The 22302-nt window shown below is 40.6% G+C and overlaps 1 protein-coding gene across 9 annotated transcripts in view; it reads right to left on the bottom strand.

Moving 5' to 3' along the window:
- Nucleotides 1–1775: 1775 nt before the first annotated feature.
- The window catches only part of CDC42BPB (CDC42 binding protein kinase beta), a 94282-nt gene continuing 73755 nt past the window's right edge, over nucleotides 1776–22302 (bottom strand). For 6 of the 9 annotated variants that reach the window (XM_068682680.1, XM_068682681.1, XM_068682685.1 and 3 more), the window contains 14 exons: nucleotides 21568–21704; nucleotides 20858–20997; nucleotides 19214–19295; nucleotides 15641–15857; nucleotides 15206–15268; nucleotides 11093–11689; nucleotides 7878–7975; nucleotides 7691–7775; nucleotides 7428–7548; nucleotides 7219–7336; nucleotides 6214–6252; nucleotides 5976–6084; nucleotides 5813–5883; nucleotides 1776–3537 (listed from right to left, as the gene is read on the bottom strand). In XM_068682680.1, coding sequence (XP_068538781.1) covers nucleotides 3406–3537; nucleotides 5813–5883; nucleotides 5976–6084; nucleotides 6214–6252; nucleotides 7219–7336; nucleotides 7428–7548; nucleotides 7691–7775; nucleotides 7878–7975; nucleotides 11093–11689; nucleotides 15206–15268; nucleotides 15641–15857; nucleotides 19214–19295; nucleotides 20858–20997; nucleotides 21568–21704 — 2009 coding nt within the window. In that variant the 3' untranslated portion in view covers nucleotides 1776–3405. The remainder of the gene's footprint in view (nucleotides 3538–5812; nucleotides 5884–5975; nucleotides 6085–6213; nucleotides 6253–7218; nucleotides 7337–7427; nucleotides 7549–7690; nucleotides 7776–7877; nucleotides 7976–11092; nucleotides 11690–15205; nucleotides 15269–15640; nucleotides 15858–19213; nucleotides 19296–20857; nucleotides 20998–21567; nucleotides 21705–22302) is intronic. The other 3 variants (XM_068682682.1, XM_068682686.1, XM_068682688.1) reach the window with 1 other exon arrangement.

Here is a 22302-nt window from a genome sequence, read left to right as displayed (position 1 = left end):
GCTGTCACGCAGCGGTGGCTGCTCCGCCATCACCCCAGGGCTGCACGGACACCCGCTGGAGGTTGGCACACCAAGGTGGGGCTGGCTCTGAGCACAAGGCTGTAGGGCAGGAGCTCTCTGGCCTTCGGAAAAGGGCTGCTCCACGCCAGGAGCTGTGTGCTGCTTTGCAGTTCTGCTGCTGGCAGCTCCGTGAGGTTTCCGTGCACCTGGTTCCTCCCAGGGCTGCCCGACCTGGCTGAGGGAAGCAGCAAGATGCTTCCCTGCTGAAGTCCCCTCCCTGTGACTTAGCTGTGCGAGGCACGCAGCGCACAAACACCGAGTGTTTACAAACACACACCCCAGCAGATTGCACCCATTTAGGAAGCTGTTTGCTCTCAGCACAGCTGTGCTCTGGAGGTGTTGGCAGGTTTGTGTAGCTCCGGGTAGCGAGTGGCACCAGACCGTGTGCCAAAAGACACAGCCCCGTGTGGCGAGGACCTGTGCTGGAAGTGACCGGAGCATCCTGGTGAGGGGCAGCCCCGTCACCGCCTCCAGCAGGACCCGATGTAACGCTGCCATGAGGCTGGAATTGGCAGAGGAAGAGGCAGAGCCCGAATTATCCTCATTCCTTGCATAACCAAATTCCTCGCTTGTGATACCAAGACTGGCAGCCTCCAGGGAGAAGAAAGTGCAGCGTCAGAGGAGCGTTTCAGAGCGAGTCTTGAATTTCCATGTTACTGAAAGTTCTCCTGAGGGCTCAGGAGGACTCTTAAGGTAACCAGAAGCAGGAGCCCTGAGGGAATGGGAGATGTGAAAAGGGCTGTGGTGGGGGCCTCAGGGAGGAATCTGCTCAGACAGATTTGAGGGGAAAAAAAAGAGGAATAATGTATTCACACTGAGCAATTCATTTATTTTTCTAGAAACGTTCTCCTGCTTAAATTATAACCAAGCCCTGGCACTGCTGAGTGCTATGATTTAATACTCCCATAATTAAAGACTTTGTTGTCATCTGAAGTCCTCACTGTGCGGAGAAAAATCAGCTCAAGAGCAGTAGAAACGTTTTTTAAAAGTCAAAGGCTGATTAGCATGAATGCTGGTGGGAAGGCTCCTGGCACACAGACCTCGAGCCTGCTGCCAGCTCTCCCCCCACCTCCCCAGAGCAAAGAGCCGGCACCGCTTCCCACAGCCAAGCAGCCCACTGGCCTTGCCCAGGTCTGGCCAACAAGGAGCAGCCACAGCCAAAATACTCGGCTAGGCCTCCTCTGCTCACCTGAAGATGGGTGAGACACCAAGAGCCCATCCAGGAGGCACCTGGGCAGCCTGTAGGGGTAAGGGACATTAAGGGACACTCACCCAGGTCACACGAGGGGAGCTTCCCAACCCCTCTGTGGTGTGTGTGGGGCACCGTTCATGCCATCAGTCCTTGAAATGTTCTGAAGTGCTTCTTTGGGATCCTGCGGCCTCCTCACTGTGCTTTGGCCATAGGAAAATGATGACCTGAATTATTTAAAATGAATCAACAGGGCCACTGCCTTGATGAAATGGCAACTCCAGCACAAACTGAGGGCACGATTTCAATACTGCAATCCTCCCAAAGGCCTGCCATTGCTCCCGAACATGCATTTACATGCAGAAACACACCCTTCTTGTAGGAGAGGAAGAATCCATTCAGGAATGGAGCTTCAAAGTATTTTTCAGTTTCTGTAAAACTTTCATGTAGACAAAGCAAACTTACCACAAGACGACAGCAAACGCCAGTAGGGGACTGTTTTCAGATGTCAAGACAGACGACTATGAACTTTAAAACCTCCCTCTTCTGCTTTATTGACAGGTAAATTGTTCAAAAATGTTCTCACAATTCAATAATTACAAAGACTTAGACTTACATTAAAAAAGTAAAAACCAGAAAACCCCCAAAGCAGTAGTGTCCAGCTCTAACTGAGCCCCTTTATCAATAATCTGAGAAAAAGAGCAAGTACTGTCGAACACTTAACGTAACAGGATTAAATGTTGACTAGAACACTCAGTTTAAACTAAAGATAAGTGCACGTCCTATACAGTGTTTCAGAAAAGAACATTAGCCATTGGTATATCATTAGCCCATTTAAACCAAATTTTAAATAAGTGACATCCAACTGTCATAAAATTGGCACAGAAGGCACACTAGTGTGACAATGACAAACTGGATATGCCAGCCACTGAATTAATTACAAGCTTTTAATGAAACATGGTCACAAACCTTTGATTACTAAATGTATAATACATGGAAGCATGAGATTAAATATACACGCAAAACATCACCACTGCACGTGGGCCATAGCAAAATATACAGGAGTGTGTTGTGCATTTTTCTACATGATCAATACTTGATTAATAATCATGGGGTCTTCATGCAGGTGAGGATACAATTAATGAGAAAAGCAGCACCCCCAGTTACACATCCTTCACATTCCACTTTGGTAACCAATGAACAGACCGACGTTTTAGTGTGACAGAGTTTTAGTGTCCCTTAGGTCAAGCAGACTTCAAGGGCAGTGTGTCCGCAAGAAGGCTTGCTAGCTAAACAATGTAGTGCGTCCTTACACCAAAAAAGTCAGGAGAAAACTTCTCAGGAGGAGATAGGCAGGAACTAGGAGTAAAAGTTTCTTCACAGCAGTAATTACCAATATTTTAAAAGCCTTGACTAACGGCTGACTGATGAGGACTAAAAAGCAGGGTATGGGTAAAAGATAACTGGTAGTAGTCCTATGTACAAGACTAAAAAGTCGGTAGAAAGGTAGAAAGACTGTTATGCAGCTGAATATGTAATGGCTAAATGAATTCAAAGGCCACAAAACTATAACCAACTTTTATTGGACTTCCTGGTGATTCTTACCGATGTTGGGAACAACCTACAACTTCCTAGCATTCTCCTTAAGATTTACGAAACCAGCTGTTATGGGAAAAAGGGAAAAGTGTATTTTTCTGAGGATGTAACTAGACCTGCTCGCATTTCCTATTCAGAGGTCCAAACTGTGTCTAAAAGGATTTCCTGCTAATGAGACATTACATCATTCTATAGAAAAATAATATTCCTGATATTGTAGCAACATTATCAGTATCTCTCTATTTCTTCTTCAGCATAAGAATAAGACTATTTACTGGTGGCCTTAAATGCTCCTATGCAATACAACTGTGTCACAGCTGTGCAGAAAGGAATCAACCGTAACAGTGAACAATTCCGCATAAAAAGCTTGATCGCTATTTAGTAAAGAATTTTCTTCATTTCAATAGTTTGTATCTACAATCTGGATATATAATTATTCTTGTACAACACTAGAGATTCAGTGTCAGTCTTGGCACTAGCATCTGAGACAGCTTTGCCCTGCTCTTGAATGCTCCATGGAGTAGTAGATGGTCGAAGCCGGAACGGCGAGAGCTGTAGTGTTACGCGTCACAGGTTGACTGGTCCAGTCCATCTAACGTCAGCTGATTCCTATGAGGAGAGTTGGGACTTGGGGGACCACTTGGATTTGAGCTGTTGGATGGAGTAGAGTGTTTGGTGGAGTCTGAATCAGGCTGTTAACGAGAAACATTAAAAAATTACACTTCTTAAAAAACAATTCCTTACACTCAAAAGCTTTCAAGGCACTCGAAAAATTAGGGAGAGCAAGGCCTACACAAAGCAGCACGCATTAGATTCATTTCGTAGCTAAATGCTAATGCAAATACTTTCATTGTCTTCAATGGGCCTCAGTGCGGTCTTGAAGGTGACCTCCTGACCTAACACGAATTATGGCAGAGCATGTGGAAATTGTTAAATCCCAGGCTCCTCTACTTCAGCCACTGCAAAACATGCGAAAGAACTTCCTCACGGTGAGGGTGACGGAGCACTGGGACAGGCTGCCCAGGGAGGTTGTGGGGTCTCCTTCTCTGGAGATATTCAAGGCCTGTCTGGACACCTACCTGGGCAGCCTGCTCCAGGGAACCTGCTTTGGCAGGGGGATTGGACCCGATGGTCTCTCGAGGTCCCTTCCAACCCCTACAATTCTGTGACTCTGTGAAAACTTCCCTGACAGAACGCATCCATCTGTGCATTGTTAGTTTGTGTTTACCAGCCTGATTTTTTTTTTTCAAGAGATTTTTATAGCAAAGGAGTACATTTGTCTGCCCATATAAACGTGTAAACAATTACAGTCAAATCATCTTCAGCTTGGTGAGAAGGAAGGAAGCAAGCACACAAACTGTTTACAAAACAGTACCAGCAACAAAGGCAAGCATGTGAAGTGCCTGACAAAAGAGTGAAGGCTGCCAAATATCAGATCCAGAAACAGAATATACTTACTGGAGCTGCCCTACGTCAATATCTAATAAAGGCACTCTATCCACAGTTATTTTCCCAGCATTAGATTGGATGTTGGATATTTGCCTTCACAGACTGGTCTCACTTCAACAACATGGCTGGCAAGTTTCCCACTATTTTGAGGAGTTACAACACTGAGCAGTGAACAAATTCACAGCTTATGCACAGGAAAAACGAGTACCACTACAGCAAGTTATTTTTAAAAAAGGAGACATATATACAGCAAATATACCGAAAGGTAACATCCTACAAGAATGCTGCTTACAAGGTTTTGCATGCCTCAAGCAATAGTAAGACCATTTATAACAAGATTATCTTAACATAAACCTGCTCATGCTGTGACCAAGTCACAAACCATTGGGAAAAGCAGTATAAACTAGAAGGTGGCATCAGATCCTCCAAGTTACAAACTACTATTTTTGAAATTTAAGATGTCCCAAGGAATTTTAAGGTTTACCAAAAACAAAAACATTGTAAAAAAAACCTTTCCATCTATCACTGCTGGTGCCTACAAACAGTGATTAGATTGCAAAACGTAACAGACTTTGGGAAGGATGCCACAGAACAACAAAATCAACTGGGAGAGTCTGTCATAAGCACCTTTGAAAATCAAGACAGTTTTAAAAATGCCCATGTTTAGAGATTCCCATTTTAACATGCTTGCTTTAATGGTGACAAATGGGCTTTTAATGCTCTGACAAAGGAAGTCAGAGCGTGGCTCAGAGGTCTGGGCAAACACTGTGACTTGGGATGTATGAAGGCATTCTGTAAAGGTCTGGTGTCAGGAAAAGGCTAAGTCACCACACTTCAAAATTCAGAATGTTATACAGGGCACTAAAAAAAAGAAGAGGATCTTGATCCAGGAGTTTGCCAGTGCTACTTCCTAACACTTATCTTGCGCAGACAGTACTTGAACAAAGCTTACAAGAAGCTACACCCACAATAAATCAAGGGGAAAAACCATCATCCAGATTTAGGGACACCAGCTTTGTGCAGCCAGAACATCTTCAGGCTGCTGACTGCCAACCAGCGCACGCTTTCACACTTGCTAAAAACAGATTACATAATATTTTAAAATATTATTCCTTCTCAAGTTACAAGACAAAAAGTCTTCCTTAAGGGAGCACAGAAAACCATTTAACGAGTGGTATTACTTTCCTATTCTATGCTAATAGCCCAGAGAACATTTCTGGGAGCTTCGAGGACATTTTATCAATTAGTCAAAATTGCCTTGTCTACAAAGCTTAATCTAGGACACAATACTTCTTAAAATATCACCATAAAAAGATCTTTTCACAGCTTTGCTTTAGTGCTGGCTTATCTAGCATACAATCAGCTATTACATGCTGGAGAAAACATTTGCAGAGGGAATATATCTCCATAAAGAACACAGTCTTCATGAAGTACTTTCTGAGCTATTTAATTTATTGGGAGAAGAAAATCTACAGCAACAGGATATTGTCAGTCTCCATTTAATAAAAGCTACGTTACCTCTTTGTCAAACTCCTGGTCGGGATCGGACATGCTTCGGGAAGGCATCGCTCCTCCCACATCGCTGCCACCTGCAGAGAAAGGAGCAAAAATGGCAGTTTTACATCTCCTGCTGAAGCCATCAATTACAGCTTAGAGCTGACAAGATAACTCCCAGACTTACTTGACGAGGGCCAAGAAATATAGGTTTTGCTTCTCTGCTGCTGCTGCTGCCGTGAGAGGTTGGCTGTAGATGGGCAAGGTTTTTCGTCCTGTGCAGCGGGTAAGACACTCTACAGATGAAATGAAACACCTTGTTAGCCAACAACCACAGCTATCCAACGAGGGGCTGTTACTGATAAAAACTCGGTGCTTTTGATGCTATTACAATCCAGTATTGGCAGAAAAAACTCTGAACTTACTTGACTACATCCACATATTCTCAGAAACAGACACAAACCCTGAGAAAGACAGAGAAAGAACTAAGCCCCGCAGCAGCCACCGGACACTCCTCCCACCTGCTGGAGACAGGAGCCACTGGAACCTGTCAGCCAGCACACCCTGGTATGAAGGGGCAGTGACCGTGCCAACAGCTCTGCTTTCCTTCCTCCTCCTGCTGAAAGATGAATGCATTATCCTCATCAGAGCCAGCCGAGAAGGACGAGAAAAAGCCCGACTAGCAGCTATAAAATGAAAGGTACACAGCGTAAAAGCGTACCTTTGCACCTTCCTCTTGTGGATTTCGCTCTCAAATAGCTCACAAAGTGCTCTATTTGTTAAATGCAAACCAAAAAGTAATGCTATAAAATGCCACGGCTTACACGTGTTTTGGTTGTCTTCCAAAGCATTCACCCCCCTCCTTGTTTTTCTTCCAGAATTGTCCAAGTGCCACAAGCACACCCTGCAGTTCCTAACTGTGTGCAGCTACTCCTACCCTCGCTAAGGAAGCGGAGGAGGGACAGGAAGAGGAAGAAAGCAGAGAGAAGCCTTGCAGTGAGGAATGGTTACTCTGCAGAAGGGCACCAACAGGGACAGGGCTCATGCAAGATGTGCTCAAAGCCTGTTGGAGGTGATAACAGACCAGAATGCCAAGGGGATGAGAGGGGAGGAAATTCACTCTGTTATTTTAAGATGACAAACAAGCAAAAGGAAGGGGGAGAGACTGATTATTTATAAAACGGCTAATAAGTTCCTGGCAGTGATCTCTGTTTCTTTCAGTGTCTCATTCTTAAGTTAGCTAATAGCATTTCTCTGCACAGGATTTAGAAACATCTAAAGGATACATAGGAAAGGTTTACCTTTCTCAAAATGATTAGAAGAATTTGGTACATAGATTAATACTTGAACCCCACACAGCTCATGTCTGCATGTATTCCTGAGCAATTACAAACACACGTACATCTCCCTCCCCTTCAAATGTGCATTACCAGTGGGAGATCCATGAGAACCTGCATTCCATCTCCTGGTCCCATATGTGCCACGTGGTTGAAATTCGTTGGGTTAGAAATCATCTTTGACCTTAGCTCAGGGTCTCTAAGCATTTCCCTAAAAGAGCAGAGTGATTTTTACTATTAGCAGTCCCGATCTTTGCATGTCATCACGTACAACCTGTTACACACACAGACTAAATTCCTACCGCCTCTGTTGTAATCGCTCTTCCTCAGGAACCTTAAATACAAATCTTCTCTTGCTCCTGGTTCGAAGCATTTGCTTTTTGCTGTTGTCAGACGTTTCTGGTACACTGAGAACAGCTCCAGCTGTAATAGCACAAAGCAATTTTATATACTTAGAGTCATGTTGATCCAGAAGTATCCAAGTTTCATCTCATGCAAAGGTGACATTGCTTAAAATTATCCAGGCAGATGGATTCTCCCACTCCTCCCCTTGCTCAGTACTCACCTGCAAACTTGTTCTGGAAATATATAAGTCTCGGTGGCTCGCAGTTCAGGAGGTTCAGAGTGCCGTCCATGTTTAATGGCCTGATCTGTTTCGAGGAAGGAGAAAGAAAATTATCTCCAGCCTAGCATACACTGCCAAGAACCATCTCATTTGGAATTAAGTTCTGTGTTCACAGAAAAGTACTTACCCTTCGCAGTCCAATAGTCTGAACCCATTCCATAGTGTTAACATCAAATACATCAACACCGTACTCGCTATACACTGTTACATATGAGGAATTGCAACCTGCACAGATTAAAAACAAACAGAAAACCCTAATGTGGTTTCAGAAGTCCATACCTGACACCTATTTACACAAATTTTAACAGTCAAAAGTTTCCTCTATTTGTGAGCTACATTATAAAACATCCCTGTTTTTCTCAGGCCCGCTTTCAAACAGATATTTTTGCAACAACAGCTTTGCTAACGACAACTGCCAGCATCACAGGAAGATTTAAGTTTGACCCTTGCAGTATTTTTAATCTTCAAATTATGATTTCATGAAATTGCCGAAAGCCATCTGACGTTTTCAGATGCATATAAATTTGTTACGTGGTAGGACTGAGGCTGGCTTTTCTATAGAAGCAGATTACTTCATTTCGGAAGCCACAAACTCACTGTACATCTGCTGTGCACAGGGGAAAAGAGGGTCACCATCTGGGAGGTGGGTCATGAAGTCCTGATGCAGTTCTATTCTGAACTTCCTTCCTCTTTTGCTAACAATTATCTAGTTTTAGATATTCATGTATGAGTTGCTTTCATCAGGTTAACATAAAAATGTCACAATGCTTAAAGCTCACAATCCATTTCTTTTTTTTTCTTTTTTTTTTTTTTAAGCATAAAAGGCATCCGCAGACAAGTTTACTTTAGGTCAAACGAAAAGCAGAGATCCCTACAGCTTCATATCAAATGCTTTTGCTCATGTAATGACTGTGCCCTGATATAAAGAACAGTTACTAGAAATTTATGGGACTTAGTAGAGAAAAGATGTACCAAGAGCTGCTTCAATAAACAAAGGGAAAATAACCCAAATAGGATGCTCAGTGCATCTGAGAAGCTCCTTACAAGAACTGAAATGATGTTTTAGTGCTGCTTTTAAAACTCATTCACAGAAGTCTTTGGACAGCTCTCACATGTATGTATCCCAGAAGGGACATAGGGTCACCTGCTCGCTACATGGGGCAACGGCTGGCTTGGATATCCAAAAAAGAGACCGCAGAGCAGCAGATGGAAACATTTGCCCGGCCAGCTCGCAGCCAAGGCCAGCAGGCAGCCAGCTGCTGGTGAGCTTGGTCAGACCTCAGCTGGTTCCCTGAGGGACCTGGCACCTCCTGCCCACACTGGGCTCAGCCCTGCCACAGCTTCCAGACCTGAGCTGAGCATTTGTGCTGCACCACCCTCCAGCTGACAACATGTGCCTAAACCCAGCACATTTAGCTGGCTGCCCAAAATCATGGAGCAGACTGGGCTAACACAGACCTCAGCCTCCCCTTACATGTGGCTGAATACCCTAGAGCCGAGTTCTCCAGCACAGCCTAAAATCTCTCTACAACGCTGTCCTCTTCCTACAGCAGAAGCTGCAGCAAGGACAGAACAACTGCCACTATGATGAGCTGATGGGAGAGTTTAAAATAAAAATGTTATTACTTCTTATTTGTATTATTTATATTTGTTATTGCGCTTTTAGCACAAGGAAGATGTGGAGCTGTTACAGCAAGTCCAGAGGAAGGCTACAAAGATGACCGGGGGCTGGAGCACCTCTCCTCTCCAGGCTGAGAGAGCTGGGGCTGTTCAGCCTGGAGAAGAGAAGGCTCTGGGGAGACCTCATTAGAAGCTTTCAGTACTTAAAGGGGGCTTATTAAAAAAAAGACTGAGAAGGACTCTTTACTTGGGTAGATAATGATAGGACAAGGGGGAGTGGTCTTAAACTAAAAGAGCGGAGATTTAAATTGTTGTCCACGGTAAGGGTGACAAGGCACTGGCACAGGTGGTCAAGTGAAATTATGGATGCCCCATCCCTGGAGGTGTTCAAGGCCAGGCTGGATGGGGCCTTGGCCAACCTGATTTAGTGCGTGGCATCCCTGCCCACAGCAGGGGTTTGGAGTTAGATGATCCAAAAGGTCCTTTCCAACCCGAGCCATTCTGTGATTAAAAAGTCACCATCACTAGTGACAGACACCAGGACTGAGGAAGGACAAGGCTTAAGAAAAGGGAAATAATCCAGTTTCCTTTGGCAGTGGACAACGTTGCTATTTCTATTAAAAAGAACACCCTAGGCCAATGCCACTTGGGACCGTGCGGTACAAGAATGCTATAAAATAGTTACAGAAAGACCAGCTTCTAATAATAGCAGACAAAACAATTAACTAGCACGGCTAGTCTGCTGAAATACAATAAACTGTAAAGCTGATAAAGGAAAAGGAAACATTAGCTTTGGCTAATGGTGTTTTAAAGTAAACCTGCAACTGCATTGCTTCCTTGGGCCTTCGCTTCAGACTTCTGTAGAGAACTAGGTCAGAGTAAAGCAAGCAAACAATTTCAGTTCAAGACAATTAAAATGAAACAAACTGCTATTTGGACCTGACCTAATCAAACCAATGAACACCTAATTGCTCTGTGTAGTATTTAAACAAAACGATATTTCTTGCCTTCAATCATCCCAAACCACTTTAATTATTATTTGAGCTCCAAACAGAAAGCTGGGTTTTATCATGAACTGCCTCTGACTACTGAAGAATGTTCCACGTGTGCTGCTGTCCTGACTGGCTGATAAACCAACGCTCCTGAAAAGAACAGAGCATATGAAAAATGTGCTTCACCTGCCTGTATTATTTTTGGAAATTCTCCCCCTCAAAATACAACAAATAAAGAGAAAATTGCAACCAGCTGCTACAAGCAGTATTTTCACCTCCTGTTTTGTTATCCTTATGAACGTTTAGAGTCGCAGTCACATTTGATCTCCAGCTTTCTATTGTGCTTTGAATACAGGACACAGAAGACGTCCTAAAGACAACCAGACATTTCTGCTTTCTAGAGCAAAAACCGTGACAGAATTTCACAGAAGCAGCACTCTTACACTGCCCTGCATCCAGGACTATTCTCTGTAGAAGTTATTTTGCGTTCCATTATTAGTTCTTCTGTGTCCTGTACCAAGACAGAGCTCATTTTCTTGCAGCTTCCAGGATCTCAGCCCAAGAGACTGCCAAGTCCAAAGCTACCATCAGGATACGTATCCTGTTAACTCATCACAACTTCAACTGTAGATATTTGAAGACAAACCAAAGCAAAATAGAATACATGCTGATTATTTTTAGACAAATAAAGCGGCAACAGGGATATGGCAACAGAAAAACATATACATACTACAGGCAACAGGAGTTGCAGGCCACATTAGTTCCTGCATGCGTGACCTTCGACCTTGCGAATCGACGTATACTCCCATATGGCTGAAGCAAAGCAGGTATTCCTCATTACTGAGCTCCACAGCACAAAGGGCATCAAAAGACTGCTGTGAGAGGAACACAAGCGAGGGGTCATTAGGATTTACCAGGTTTATAGATTGTCCATCTCCCTGGATGGTCAACAGAGAGAACCCAGACTGGTAGCCAACACAGAGCTTGTCCTTGAACACTGCCATCCACTGTACAGTTCCTGGAGCCTGAATTTCACTGAATTTTTTGTGGAAAGGTTTAGTTCTGTGAATTTCATAGCAAAAAACCTGTCGCTTAATAGCCACAAACAAACAAGTTGCAGAACTCTTCTTTAGTGTTCCAGTTGTGATCAGCTGGCAGCCTTTAGTTTCCGCAAGCTTGATGTCGAAGTTTCCTTCCGATCCGTCCAGAGAGGCCCAGGGGTAGAGGTGAACGTGATGGTTCCGACCACAGATGAGGATGATGATCTTTTCTTTGGGAGCGAGCTCTATCTGGTACACCTTCTTACAGTCAGCAGCTCGGACTATCACTGCAAAGGAAACAACAGCTACTATAAGTAAAACAATAAAACCATCAGGCCTGGAAATACTGCACCATTACATACTGATGTCTGAAAATAAATCTGAACAGAGACAAGAACAGATAAGAAAGAGCACTTATTACACACATTTGATGCTCTGATGTTAATTCTCAGAACTAATATTGAACCAAAGTGTTCCTGTAACTCTTTATTGATATACAGTCTCAGTAACACTTTGCAGGAAAAGGCTGCTTAAAATATATTTTTCCTGAAATTTTCCTATATCTGTACTATCTACTCATTGCAAGACAGGACATCTTCTGGAACTGGTTCCACATTCAGGAAAAACATCAGTATCTTGAGTAAATTAGGGAGTAAAACTAAATTAGCAGAACACAAACAGAAGAAATATGAAGTATTTAATGCTGAGAACTCAGGATACAGAACGCTGTAGTGTTGGCAAACGTCTCTTCCAAATACAAAGCCATACAGTTATCTGTGTTAAATACCTATAGGGAAAGGCAAAAAATGCTGCGTGTGCTGCAGAAAGGACAAGCAGGAATGGCCTTAAACTGTACCAAGAAAGGTTTAGGACAGACACTAGGAAAAGCTTTCTCCCAGTTGAGACTGGTTAGGTTACCTATGGAAGCTGGGGAGTTTTCATTGTTTGCAGAATTTAAGATTGGGTCAGTAGCACCTAACAGGGTTAGGTACAACTTGGTCTGCTTTTGGGATTGCAGGTCTATTGTCATATTCAAGAAAACAGTGAGCATTTCATGGGGTACAAACAGAACAGAAACAATTCCAAACTAGGAAGCATACTACATAGAATACCTAAGTCAATTATATCAAAGTATCACTTTCATTTTAATGTTAGCCGAATGAATTCAAAATCTTTGTGAACAGTAATAAAAATTAAACATCAATTGGAAACTATTTGCATTTTTTCCCAGTATTAGTCGAGTGGCCTAGCTGAATTACAGAATTCTGTAAATTCACAGCAAGACTTTGGCTGTTTAGATTACAAATCCTCATGCTGTGTGGCTTCCCCCCACACTTGCACAAACAGATGATACGTCTGAAGAAATGCTCTGTGAAATAACCCACTGCTGGAACTTTGCCATGGAGAAAGTTCTTTTTCCCTAGTTCAAACTCCAACTTACAGTTTAGATTATTTGTCAAAAGCTAAGTGATATCCTGACCAAAGACCTTCGATATGAGCAGCTGGCAGTTAATTAACACTGAAAATTTCAATTGCTATAACCGGACGAAGATATTACTATTTATAAAAATGCCATTACACACAGGAACTGGCCACAGAAAACTCATGGAAAACAGCTATTAACTTAAAACCAAAATCAGTAACTCATTTTCATATTTACATACGGCATGGTGATGCAGATAATTGTTTCTTTATGAAATGACCTTTCAAATTAAATGTATACTTTTCTTCTGTGCAAGAAGCTATACTGGAATCTCTGGAATTACTTGCATCTTAAGTCATGTTTATATCTAAGTACTTACAGAATGGTGACCACTGGAAATTTACTCAAAGGAATGGCATTTATTACTGCTAAAAAGAATTTGAAATATCTGATGTCTCCATGTGCAAAGCACTTTCTCCTAGAATTGGGCAATGGCTTATTCTAAGCAAGAGGAAGCAATAACAGTTTGCTTTTTGCCTCAAAACCACATCTCTGGCTTTTTTTTTTCAGTTCATTTTATTTTGAAAGTCAAGTAAGACTTTAGAAACCCACATTCACTGCTGTGTTTTACACTGAAGTGCAAGTTTTCACATGACTGCAAACCAAACTAAATTGCATTGAAAAAGGGAAATCACGTTCTTCCATCAAATCAAAACGTAAAGAACTATGTTTTTGGGCATTTGAAAGGCAATGACTAAAAACAGTCAAAGGGATATTTCAGGAGTTTCACAGTCATTTTTCCAGAGCTGCAAAGTTCTCATTTTACAAATCTGTATCCCTGACCTCACCATCATTAACTCCCAGAAGGTTAAAGACAACAGAAGAACCTAAGCTCAGAGGCTATAAATATAGGTGAAGAAAGCATTAGGTATTTTGTTAGAGACAATCCTACCAGTTAGCCAAGGCTGTTAAGTTCTTATACCACTAAAAGCAAGGATTTAGAGTACTATCTGAATTTAGACTGCATCAGTAATCCCATTAAAGTATGGATATCACAAGGTATGTTTGGCTGCTTTTGAAGGCAAAGAGAAAGAAATAAATATTTCCAGTGGTAACCTGGAAGAACATATGTAACAGTAGATTGATTTAAATCTGCATTGCTTGTTAGAAATATAAGTTCTATATATTCGGTTTGACTCAAATTGTTTGTTTTATCCTGCAGTAAGAAGTCACTGAGTATCTCATTTTGTTAACAAAATGCACTGCAAAATTAACCAGAGAGTCTTTACTTTTCCACATTTGAAATCACGTTTTATGTGGATTAACTTAACCTCTAACCATCCCCATGCTCATTTGCTAGTAGCCCTTTTGGCTTTCCCCACCATACCAAGGCATGTCTCCCAGTTATCTGTGTTTGTACAAGTACAATCAGGCTAAAGGGAAGAATGCTTCCCTTATTCCCTATCCGTGATTCTTGATAATTCAGTGTTGGGGGTGTAAGCCTGTGCTGACCAGTGACTAAAGCAGCATTCACTTCACTGTGGCACCTGGAACACATCTGTGTGAATTTCTGGAATGGACATGGCAAGCATTCAGATAAAACAGACTAAAAGTGATACTGTTTCTTCTTAAAGTAGAGGGCAGTCTATTAAGAACAGGAAGGAAAAGAGCAGGTTCAGCAAGAAGCATGGGCTCAGGGAACAAAAGGATCATGGAAAGACATGCAAGAAATCTACTTTGGCCATCACTGGTCAGAAACAATGTGAGTAGTTGCCAAATTTCTAACAGCTGGAAGAAATAGATGATACACAGTGGCCTTAATGAATCATAGAATGGCTTGGGTTGGAAGGGACCTTAAAGATCATCTCCTTTCAACCCCTTTCCATGGGCACAGATAACATCTCGTAATGGCCAAAGTCTTCACCTCTCTTGTGTTGCTTGCACTAACTGTTTAGCTTCTACTTCATGTCAGTTTGAACTGTCTGATGGTACACATTAGGACAAGTTTCCACACCAAATCGCTCACTCGATTCAAATTCTATTTAGTAAGTGACTGATAATTCACTGTCCATCAACTGCTGCTGTGTGCTCTGAGTATTGAAGCATTTCACTACCTGCTGTGGAAACACAGTTAAGGTGAGAACGTGTCAATATGCCCGCTAACCTGTCCCTTTAATTTCAGCCAGTCAACTGAATATAATGATAATGACCAAATTAGTGTTTATATCTCACATTCACTTTTGATTCTCATCAATTAACTCAGTGCTTAATACTTACCGTACTTGAAGGGCTGTTGTGTAACCTATATTAAAACAGCACTAAAAGTTATGAAGCTCATTATTCTGTATATAATTACTGCATGCATTACGGCCTAACTTACCGTCACGGGTCACCTCTATCACATACAGTCCTTCTTCTGAACCAATTGCTATTCTATCTCGATCTAAATGAGGAAAAGGGGGAAAAAGGCTATTAATTCAGCTATATTTAATCACATCTTTAAAGTAGCCTGCTTTGTTTGAACAGCTGGAAACATTTATGGACAAAGATTTTCAACAGCAAATCAATTTTGCTTTAGTTTATGTCGTCTGTCAAAAGCATGCTGTATAAGATATATACTGCTAAAACAATCTGTTCAGCAATCACTATTTACCCCCAAGTGGAGGGAAAAATTTGAATAATCAGTGCAAGATTAACGTTTTTCCCTATGAAAGTATTCAGCTGAGGAATTCAAGGTATCAGTGCTCTCACTACAGAAGCCCAGCTAAAAGCTTCAGCTACTCTCACACACTTGTAAAAGTTAAAACAAACATACCTACAATAGCAGCAGCTAAACTTGTTTTAATAAGAGGCAGTGTACTATCATAGGCTTCTTGTGGAATATGCACAACCTGGTTTTTCAGACTGTTTTTGTGCAGGATAGACTGCAACCCTTCTAGGATTCCAACCCACTTTCTTTTCTCATTCTCATTTTCTGTCAGGATCAGTAGAGAACAAGACTTTGATGGCAAACCTAAGAGAGAAGCTGTCACCTTTAAACAGACAGAGAAAGCAAAATTAATAACAGCAGTAAGAGCCCGTTTTGTCATTATTATATACTTCATACATAAATTGATACATCAACTTTGTCACTATTACTCTGACCTATACGGTAACTGCTTGGTCAGTATTATTTGCTTCCCAGAACCATGCAAGTAAAGTACACTTATTCATAACAATGACATAATGTACTGAAGCAATATTCAGCTCAGCACATACCTAACATGGCCACAGCACTTTGAAAAAATGCACAAGCTTCAGTGGTTTTGTTTAAAAATGCTCAGTCTTGCTTAATCATTCTGAATCCTAAAATGCAGGCAAGGAATTCTCCATTCCTTTACCACGTCAACCAATGGACACAACCGAAAGGTTGCTTCCTTCTCTGAAATGGACTTTTATATACATACTATAATTTGTCCCATACTTTTTCCCCACCGTCTTTTAATACTTTGTTAAAAATGAAAAACATGCTTTCTGAGCATTTAAACCCACTAACATTATTATGATCAGGTCTAGATTTTGATTTTGCCATTTAGTTTTCAAAATACTTGTCCAGAGAAAAGAAGAAATCTTATCGTCATTGAAGGCTCTGAAGGAAAACATGCTTTTTCTCAGAAAGAAGTACTGCACAAGTACTTCATTCTCAGTATTTCACAAGTACCAAGTTAAACAAAAATCACAATGGCTTCACCAAATTTTCAGGAAAACCATCCTATAGATCTCTAAGCAGAATTTATCCTGAGTATGGGAACTATCCAGGAACTTTCTTTTGAACAAAGTACGCACTTACTAATTCTTAATATTAGTTTTGTGTCTGTTATGAAGACATCATATGAACTATGAGAGCATGGGAACTATGCTTTCCGTCACAGAGGGCATCAACCGGTACCAGCCCTCACAACAGACTTGGAGAATAACAATCGTTAAACATAAAAAAAGCAGCAAAAGATTAAAAAAAAAGAGCCAAACAGAGGGTTATACATACATGGAATAAAACACCTTTGACCTATATGCCTTGATGAGAAAACTCAAAAAAACATGGGTGATATGGTAGAGCTAGGTAACATACACTTTCTGGAAGGGTAGATTAAGCAAGAATGTTCACTGTGAAGAAAATCATCTGAAAGCATGCTTGGGATAATAGGACGTCAAAGATAGAACTCCAAAAGTAAGGTGAAAGTGAAAAGCAGTAGGTAAAGTACTGACTAGTTTGTTCAACAGCTTGATGAACCTGCAAACTGTACGTGTTTAAGTACAGTTCAGGATATTTTAAAGACTGATGTAGACACAGTGGACAATATTTCTAAATTTGAAGAAAAAGCAACCCACACCAGACTTAGCAAGGATTTCTCTTTGAAATACCATCATGAAACACTCCTCAAATTTTTCAAGGTGGCACCTTTCATGCAGTCAATGTAAAAAGTAGAAGTTACCCCAACATTATTCATGATACAAAAATCCAGTATTTGCTCTGTAACTCAAGTCTTCTCAACTTACTCATTAACTCATTGAATATATATTGAATAACATATACTATTACTAACTTACAAAAGAACTCCACTAGAGACACTATTATTTAAGTTACAAAATTCTTGATGATGGATGGCACTTTGACTGCAATGTCTGGATGCTAGGATGGCCTACCACCTAGCTTTAAAACCAGTTACCAAGGAGAGATGGTTGGAGTTTGAGATACGTTCTTTCTCCTCTTGATTTTGTGGGGGGTTAGAAGTGGCAATAATTTATTGTTTGGCAGCAATCTGTTGCTTCTTTTGGATTGTCCGCCAACAGAAAACGAAAGTCTGTCTTTCTGGTGGGCCACCAATATCACCGTGTCTTACATGAAATAACACGTATGAAAGAAGGACCCCATATTTTATACAGATGATGTGGAGTAACTGTTTTAACTGCTGTTTAAGCTATTCTATCTAAGAGACATGATGTTCACGGTGAATTAAATGAGATTAAGAAAGTAAGTCTCTCTTGCATCAGATATCACTGGTTTTCAGTTGCAGGAATTTCCTCTTCTGAAGGGAATAAAACTGAGAAAAGAGGTGGACGTTGGCAGCATCTTCTCTGGTCTCTGTCAACAGGATATCTAAATTGATACACGGATATCCAGCAGACTTTTAGTTAATTCCTCAAATCTCTCTAGTAGGGGATAATCTGATCAAACTCCAGAGACATTTCATCGTGTCCATCACTCAAATATTCTTATACAGGGACTACTTTGACAAAAGCTTTTTAGCTGGAATGGTATTTAAGAAAAAGTACAAGCAGAAAATAGAGCGGCAAGTCAGGCAAGCTAAGCTGTATGGAAGCCTTTTTCTTAAAATGATTGCACTGTTCTGCAATTTGAAAAGACAGCAGGCAGACAGGAATAAAAACAGAACATTTTGAAACTAGGAAAAGGAAGGTAAGAGTGGTCGTAAACTAAAGGATGACAAATCCACTGCAGAAAGTATTTCTGAAAAAAAAAAAAGGCAAAAAAAGCAAAACCACTGTAGCATTCACATAGCCAAGACATTTCCTAAATACAACTCTACAGGACCAAGTAACTGGCAATGTATGTTACTGTCAGCTCTTTGGCTTGCATGTTCCTCTGATTGGATTCCAAATGACTAAGGTTTAGAGATGCTGAAAACAGTGAGAATTTCTGTATTCAAATGCAAGGGATTAGATATTGGCTATTAACATGCTTTTCCCCATATTTTAAAATTCCAGATTGAGTATAATTCACATACAAATTAGAAAAAACGTTCCTGTTATTTGAAAATAAATACAGCATTCAGAGTGAACAAACATCAACAATGAATTTGAGTGTATTTAAGCTCATTCTTCTCTTATTTTAGTATTTCCCTACTATACTTAAAAAAGAAATTGAAAAAAAATGTTTTGATTTTTTTTAATATAATACATGGTAAAATAAAATCTGCAAGCACTACCCCAGCTTCAGCCTACTTTGTTACAACATTAGTTCCCAAAGCTAGAGTACTTCAAATCTAATAAGAAAAAAAACAGGATCCAGTAATACCAACGGAATATGATACATGAATATACTAAAGCAACTGAATTATAATTAAGTAAAAAAAAAAGATGCCAAACTTTATACACAAGGAAGTACTAAACACAGAACTTTGCTCTTTACAATTCAGTTATAAGAGGAGTATCATATTGTTTTTGTACACGCTTCAGCACATTTCTACACATCTTTATACTTCTGCAATCAGGAAAATCAGAAATTACATAACTTAAAAAATATTAAATGTGGATACCATACTTCACTATAAAAAGAGAATAGTGGTGTTTAATTTGTACTGTCTTTAATAGTAAAAATCGATAGCCATACCCTGAATATACAAGGGATGTCTTTACGAGTTGCATGTATTACATCTGATGCGAGGACTGAGCTGACACAAAAATCTTCATCTCTAGTAAGAAAGAGAACAAGAGAATCACATACATGCACACATTGACTATATTCAGCAAAATCTAACTGGCATCACAACTGTTTCAATAGTAGGCAATCTCTCAACACTGCACAGAGGTCACAACTGGGAGCACTGCTTTGTTATGCTATAACTGTCCTCAACCTAAACAACTTGCAAGCTTTAGTTATGATTCTACAGCACTCAGTACGTGTAACTCAGTCCACCTGAAGTGAAGTGGGCTGGCCTTGGGTAGTTTTGGTTTACCAACCACACCTACTCTACAATTAGCAGCAAGAATATTGCTCTTCCAGCCCAGCAGACACATTAGAAATGAATAATTCATACCTCAATGTGTAGCAAGAGAGGGGCCTTTGGAAAAAAAGAAAAATCACATAAAAAGCTCTTGGCAACATAATTATAGTTTGTGGGATTCAAATAAGGATTTTCAAAACAGCTAGATTTTATTCTCTATTACAGTAAAATAAACAGACAACAGAACAACTTTTGCATTTCAGAGTGCTCCACCCCAGAGAGCTTGTCTACACAAGCCCTTTTAAAGTGCATTTGACCAAGTTGATCACCATAATTGCCAATTTTATAGCAAAGATGACACTAATGCCTGAAACTTGCCCATGCTAGAATTCCTAGTCGTGGTACTTAGCGTCTGTTAAAACATCTAAGGACCTTCAGAAGACAGCCTCAAAGAGGCAGCTACGATAAACAGATAAAGCACAGGACAGTTGGTATAATATCCGGCTGAGTTGCTTCAAGCAATGTACTGATGTGAACGCTGTTATTTTCAGTAGATCCACACTTCTGCTCCTGCTGCCAGCATGTCAGAGAACTGACACTGACAGTTCTCAGAGAATAAACATGAGAACAGAACAGAACAGCAGTACTGGTGCAACCCCATGGTACTGCTGTCTGAAAAAAATAAAAATCAATGTGCTTATGAATGTAAACTTTATAATCAGAGAGAGAGAGTGTTGTAATACAAGGTAATATACTTAATACTTCTGTAAATTAAAATTTAAAAACTTTGTTACTCTGATGAATGTAAGCCTCAGATCTTTTGTAGGTAGTGTTCAGTGTTACAAATGGCTCACCATGAAAAAATGACTCCTGTGAGAAGGCAGGGTCAGAGCCACTCGCATTATAAATTAATTGATGCTTTCTGCAGGCTGCTTCAGCTTTTCTAATGTGGATGAAATTACCGACTATGGGACGATCTGTGACTCACTGTTTAGGTCTGAGTGCAGGGGAAGAACCAATCCACCAAAGCTTACTTGTTTTCCATTTGGAAATATGGAATTCTAGGAGGAAGCATGCTAATACTGTAAGTATTAGTGCCCGTACAAGTGACTTCTTATAAACCACTTAAGTGACTTACTGTTGCTGAGCCAATTCTTTCAGCCTAAATTTAGCTGGTGTCTATACTCAGAACACAGAGTTTGCTCAGACCAGAGCTCTTATCATCCAAAAATTTATTGCATACCATAAACAAACAATCTTGTCAGAAAAAAAAATACAGAGGGTTTCTACCCTATCAGAAAAATACAAACCTGAGATCCAGGACTTGACTTGCAACAACTCCAGGCTGGGTGGATTTTCCTTCAGGCACATCATATAGGAAGAGTTTACAGTCACAAACAACTGCATAAGCCCTCTGCCACCCCTTCTTAACTCCTGTAGGCTTTGGAACCTGTGTACAAATACATAATAAATAGGTACTTGTTTATTAAAGGTAAGCACATGCAGTATACACAGAAAGCAGGGACATTTCAAAAAGCCCATTCTTTGATCAATGGAAGCTGAACACATTTTACTTGCCCTTCAAAATGGAGTGAAAAAATCAAGTAATCAATCTTTTTTTTTCCCTTAAGCTCAAACATCCTCTGTTACAGTTTAATAAATACATTATGTAGCTTTAGGATAAACAATGTGGCCTGTGTATTACACAAATGCCAAAATGGTAGGGCAGTTTTGCTTTTATGTTATGTTTACATCAACTATGGCAGAAATTTTTCCTTAAAATTCCTTCTCCCTACACCCCCCTGGGACTTAAGAACATTTTAGCTACTAACCTTTAGCTCCTGTAATAAAATCAACTTTTTTTTCCCCACATCTAATGCAACTAATGTTAAGTAAGTTACAAAGATGGCACATATTAAGGCTTTAGCCCAGTTTAGGAGATACATTTAAACATACTTAGAGGTTCCAAGCTGTATAACTGTAGTATTGTTCTCTTCCCCAAGACCAAAAAGGCTGTTACCTTGACATAACCTTTATAGGCAGTTCCTATTCCTCTTTGCACATCTACTCCAAGAGGCCTTTTGGCTTGCTCAGGGGGTATAGGGCAGACCTGAGGCGCGCTATCCTTGCAGGAAACATGGCATACAAATGAACACACTAAGTACAAAAGAGAAAATCCACAGTGAAATGCATGTATGAGTGAATCATAACAGGAGATTAACAGTCTACCCTTACAAGCAGCAAATTAATTAGTTACACTGAAATTGCCAGTCAAACATAGCAGGAGCCCACTATGCTAAAGGAGTGAGCACACCTAGATACTGTAGGAGACTCTCCACGGTGCTTTTACGTGCCCTTTTAAACCTGATGCTTCCCTGAGCAGGAAGTAACTCCACACCTCAATGTCACTTATAAAAGCATTTTCCAGCAGGAAAAGGAGTTGGTCAGCCTCAGTGGTGCTAAGAAGCAACCAACCCAATTGCAGAAGAGAATATACATTAATGACGGGAGGAATAAAAATTATTGGACAGTGGTAAGAGCCAAGGTAAGCATAGTAGGTGTTTAATAGGATGTAATTATGCAAGAGAGTCTACTGATACAAAAAGTACAACTAAACTGACAAAAAATAGAAAGTGTTAAAGAATTAATCACAGGCAACAGCCTTGAATGTATAACAAAGCAGAAATATACTGTATGATGAAAGGGGCATATATACATTTCAGAGTTCAAATTAGGAGCAAATGTATCCTACACT

The sequence above is a fragment of the Anas acuta genome, chromosome 5, assembly GCF_963932015.1.
Source record: "Anas acuta chromosome 5, bAnaAcu1.1, whole genome shotgun sequence".
Classification (NCBI taxonomy): domain Eukaryota; kingdom Metazoa; phylum Chordata; class Aves; order Anseriformes; family Anatidae; genus Anas; species Anas acuta.
Note: the sequence above shows the minus strand (reverse complement) of the source record. Positions and strands in the feature narration are given on the sequence as shown.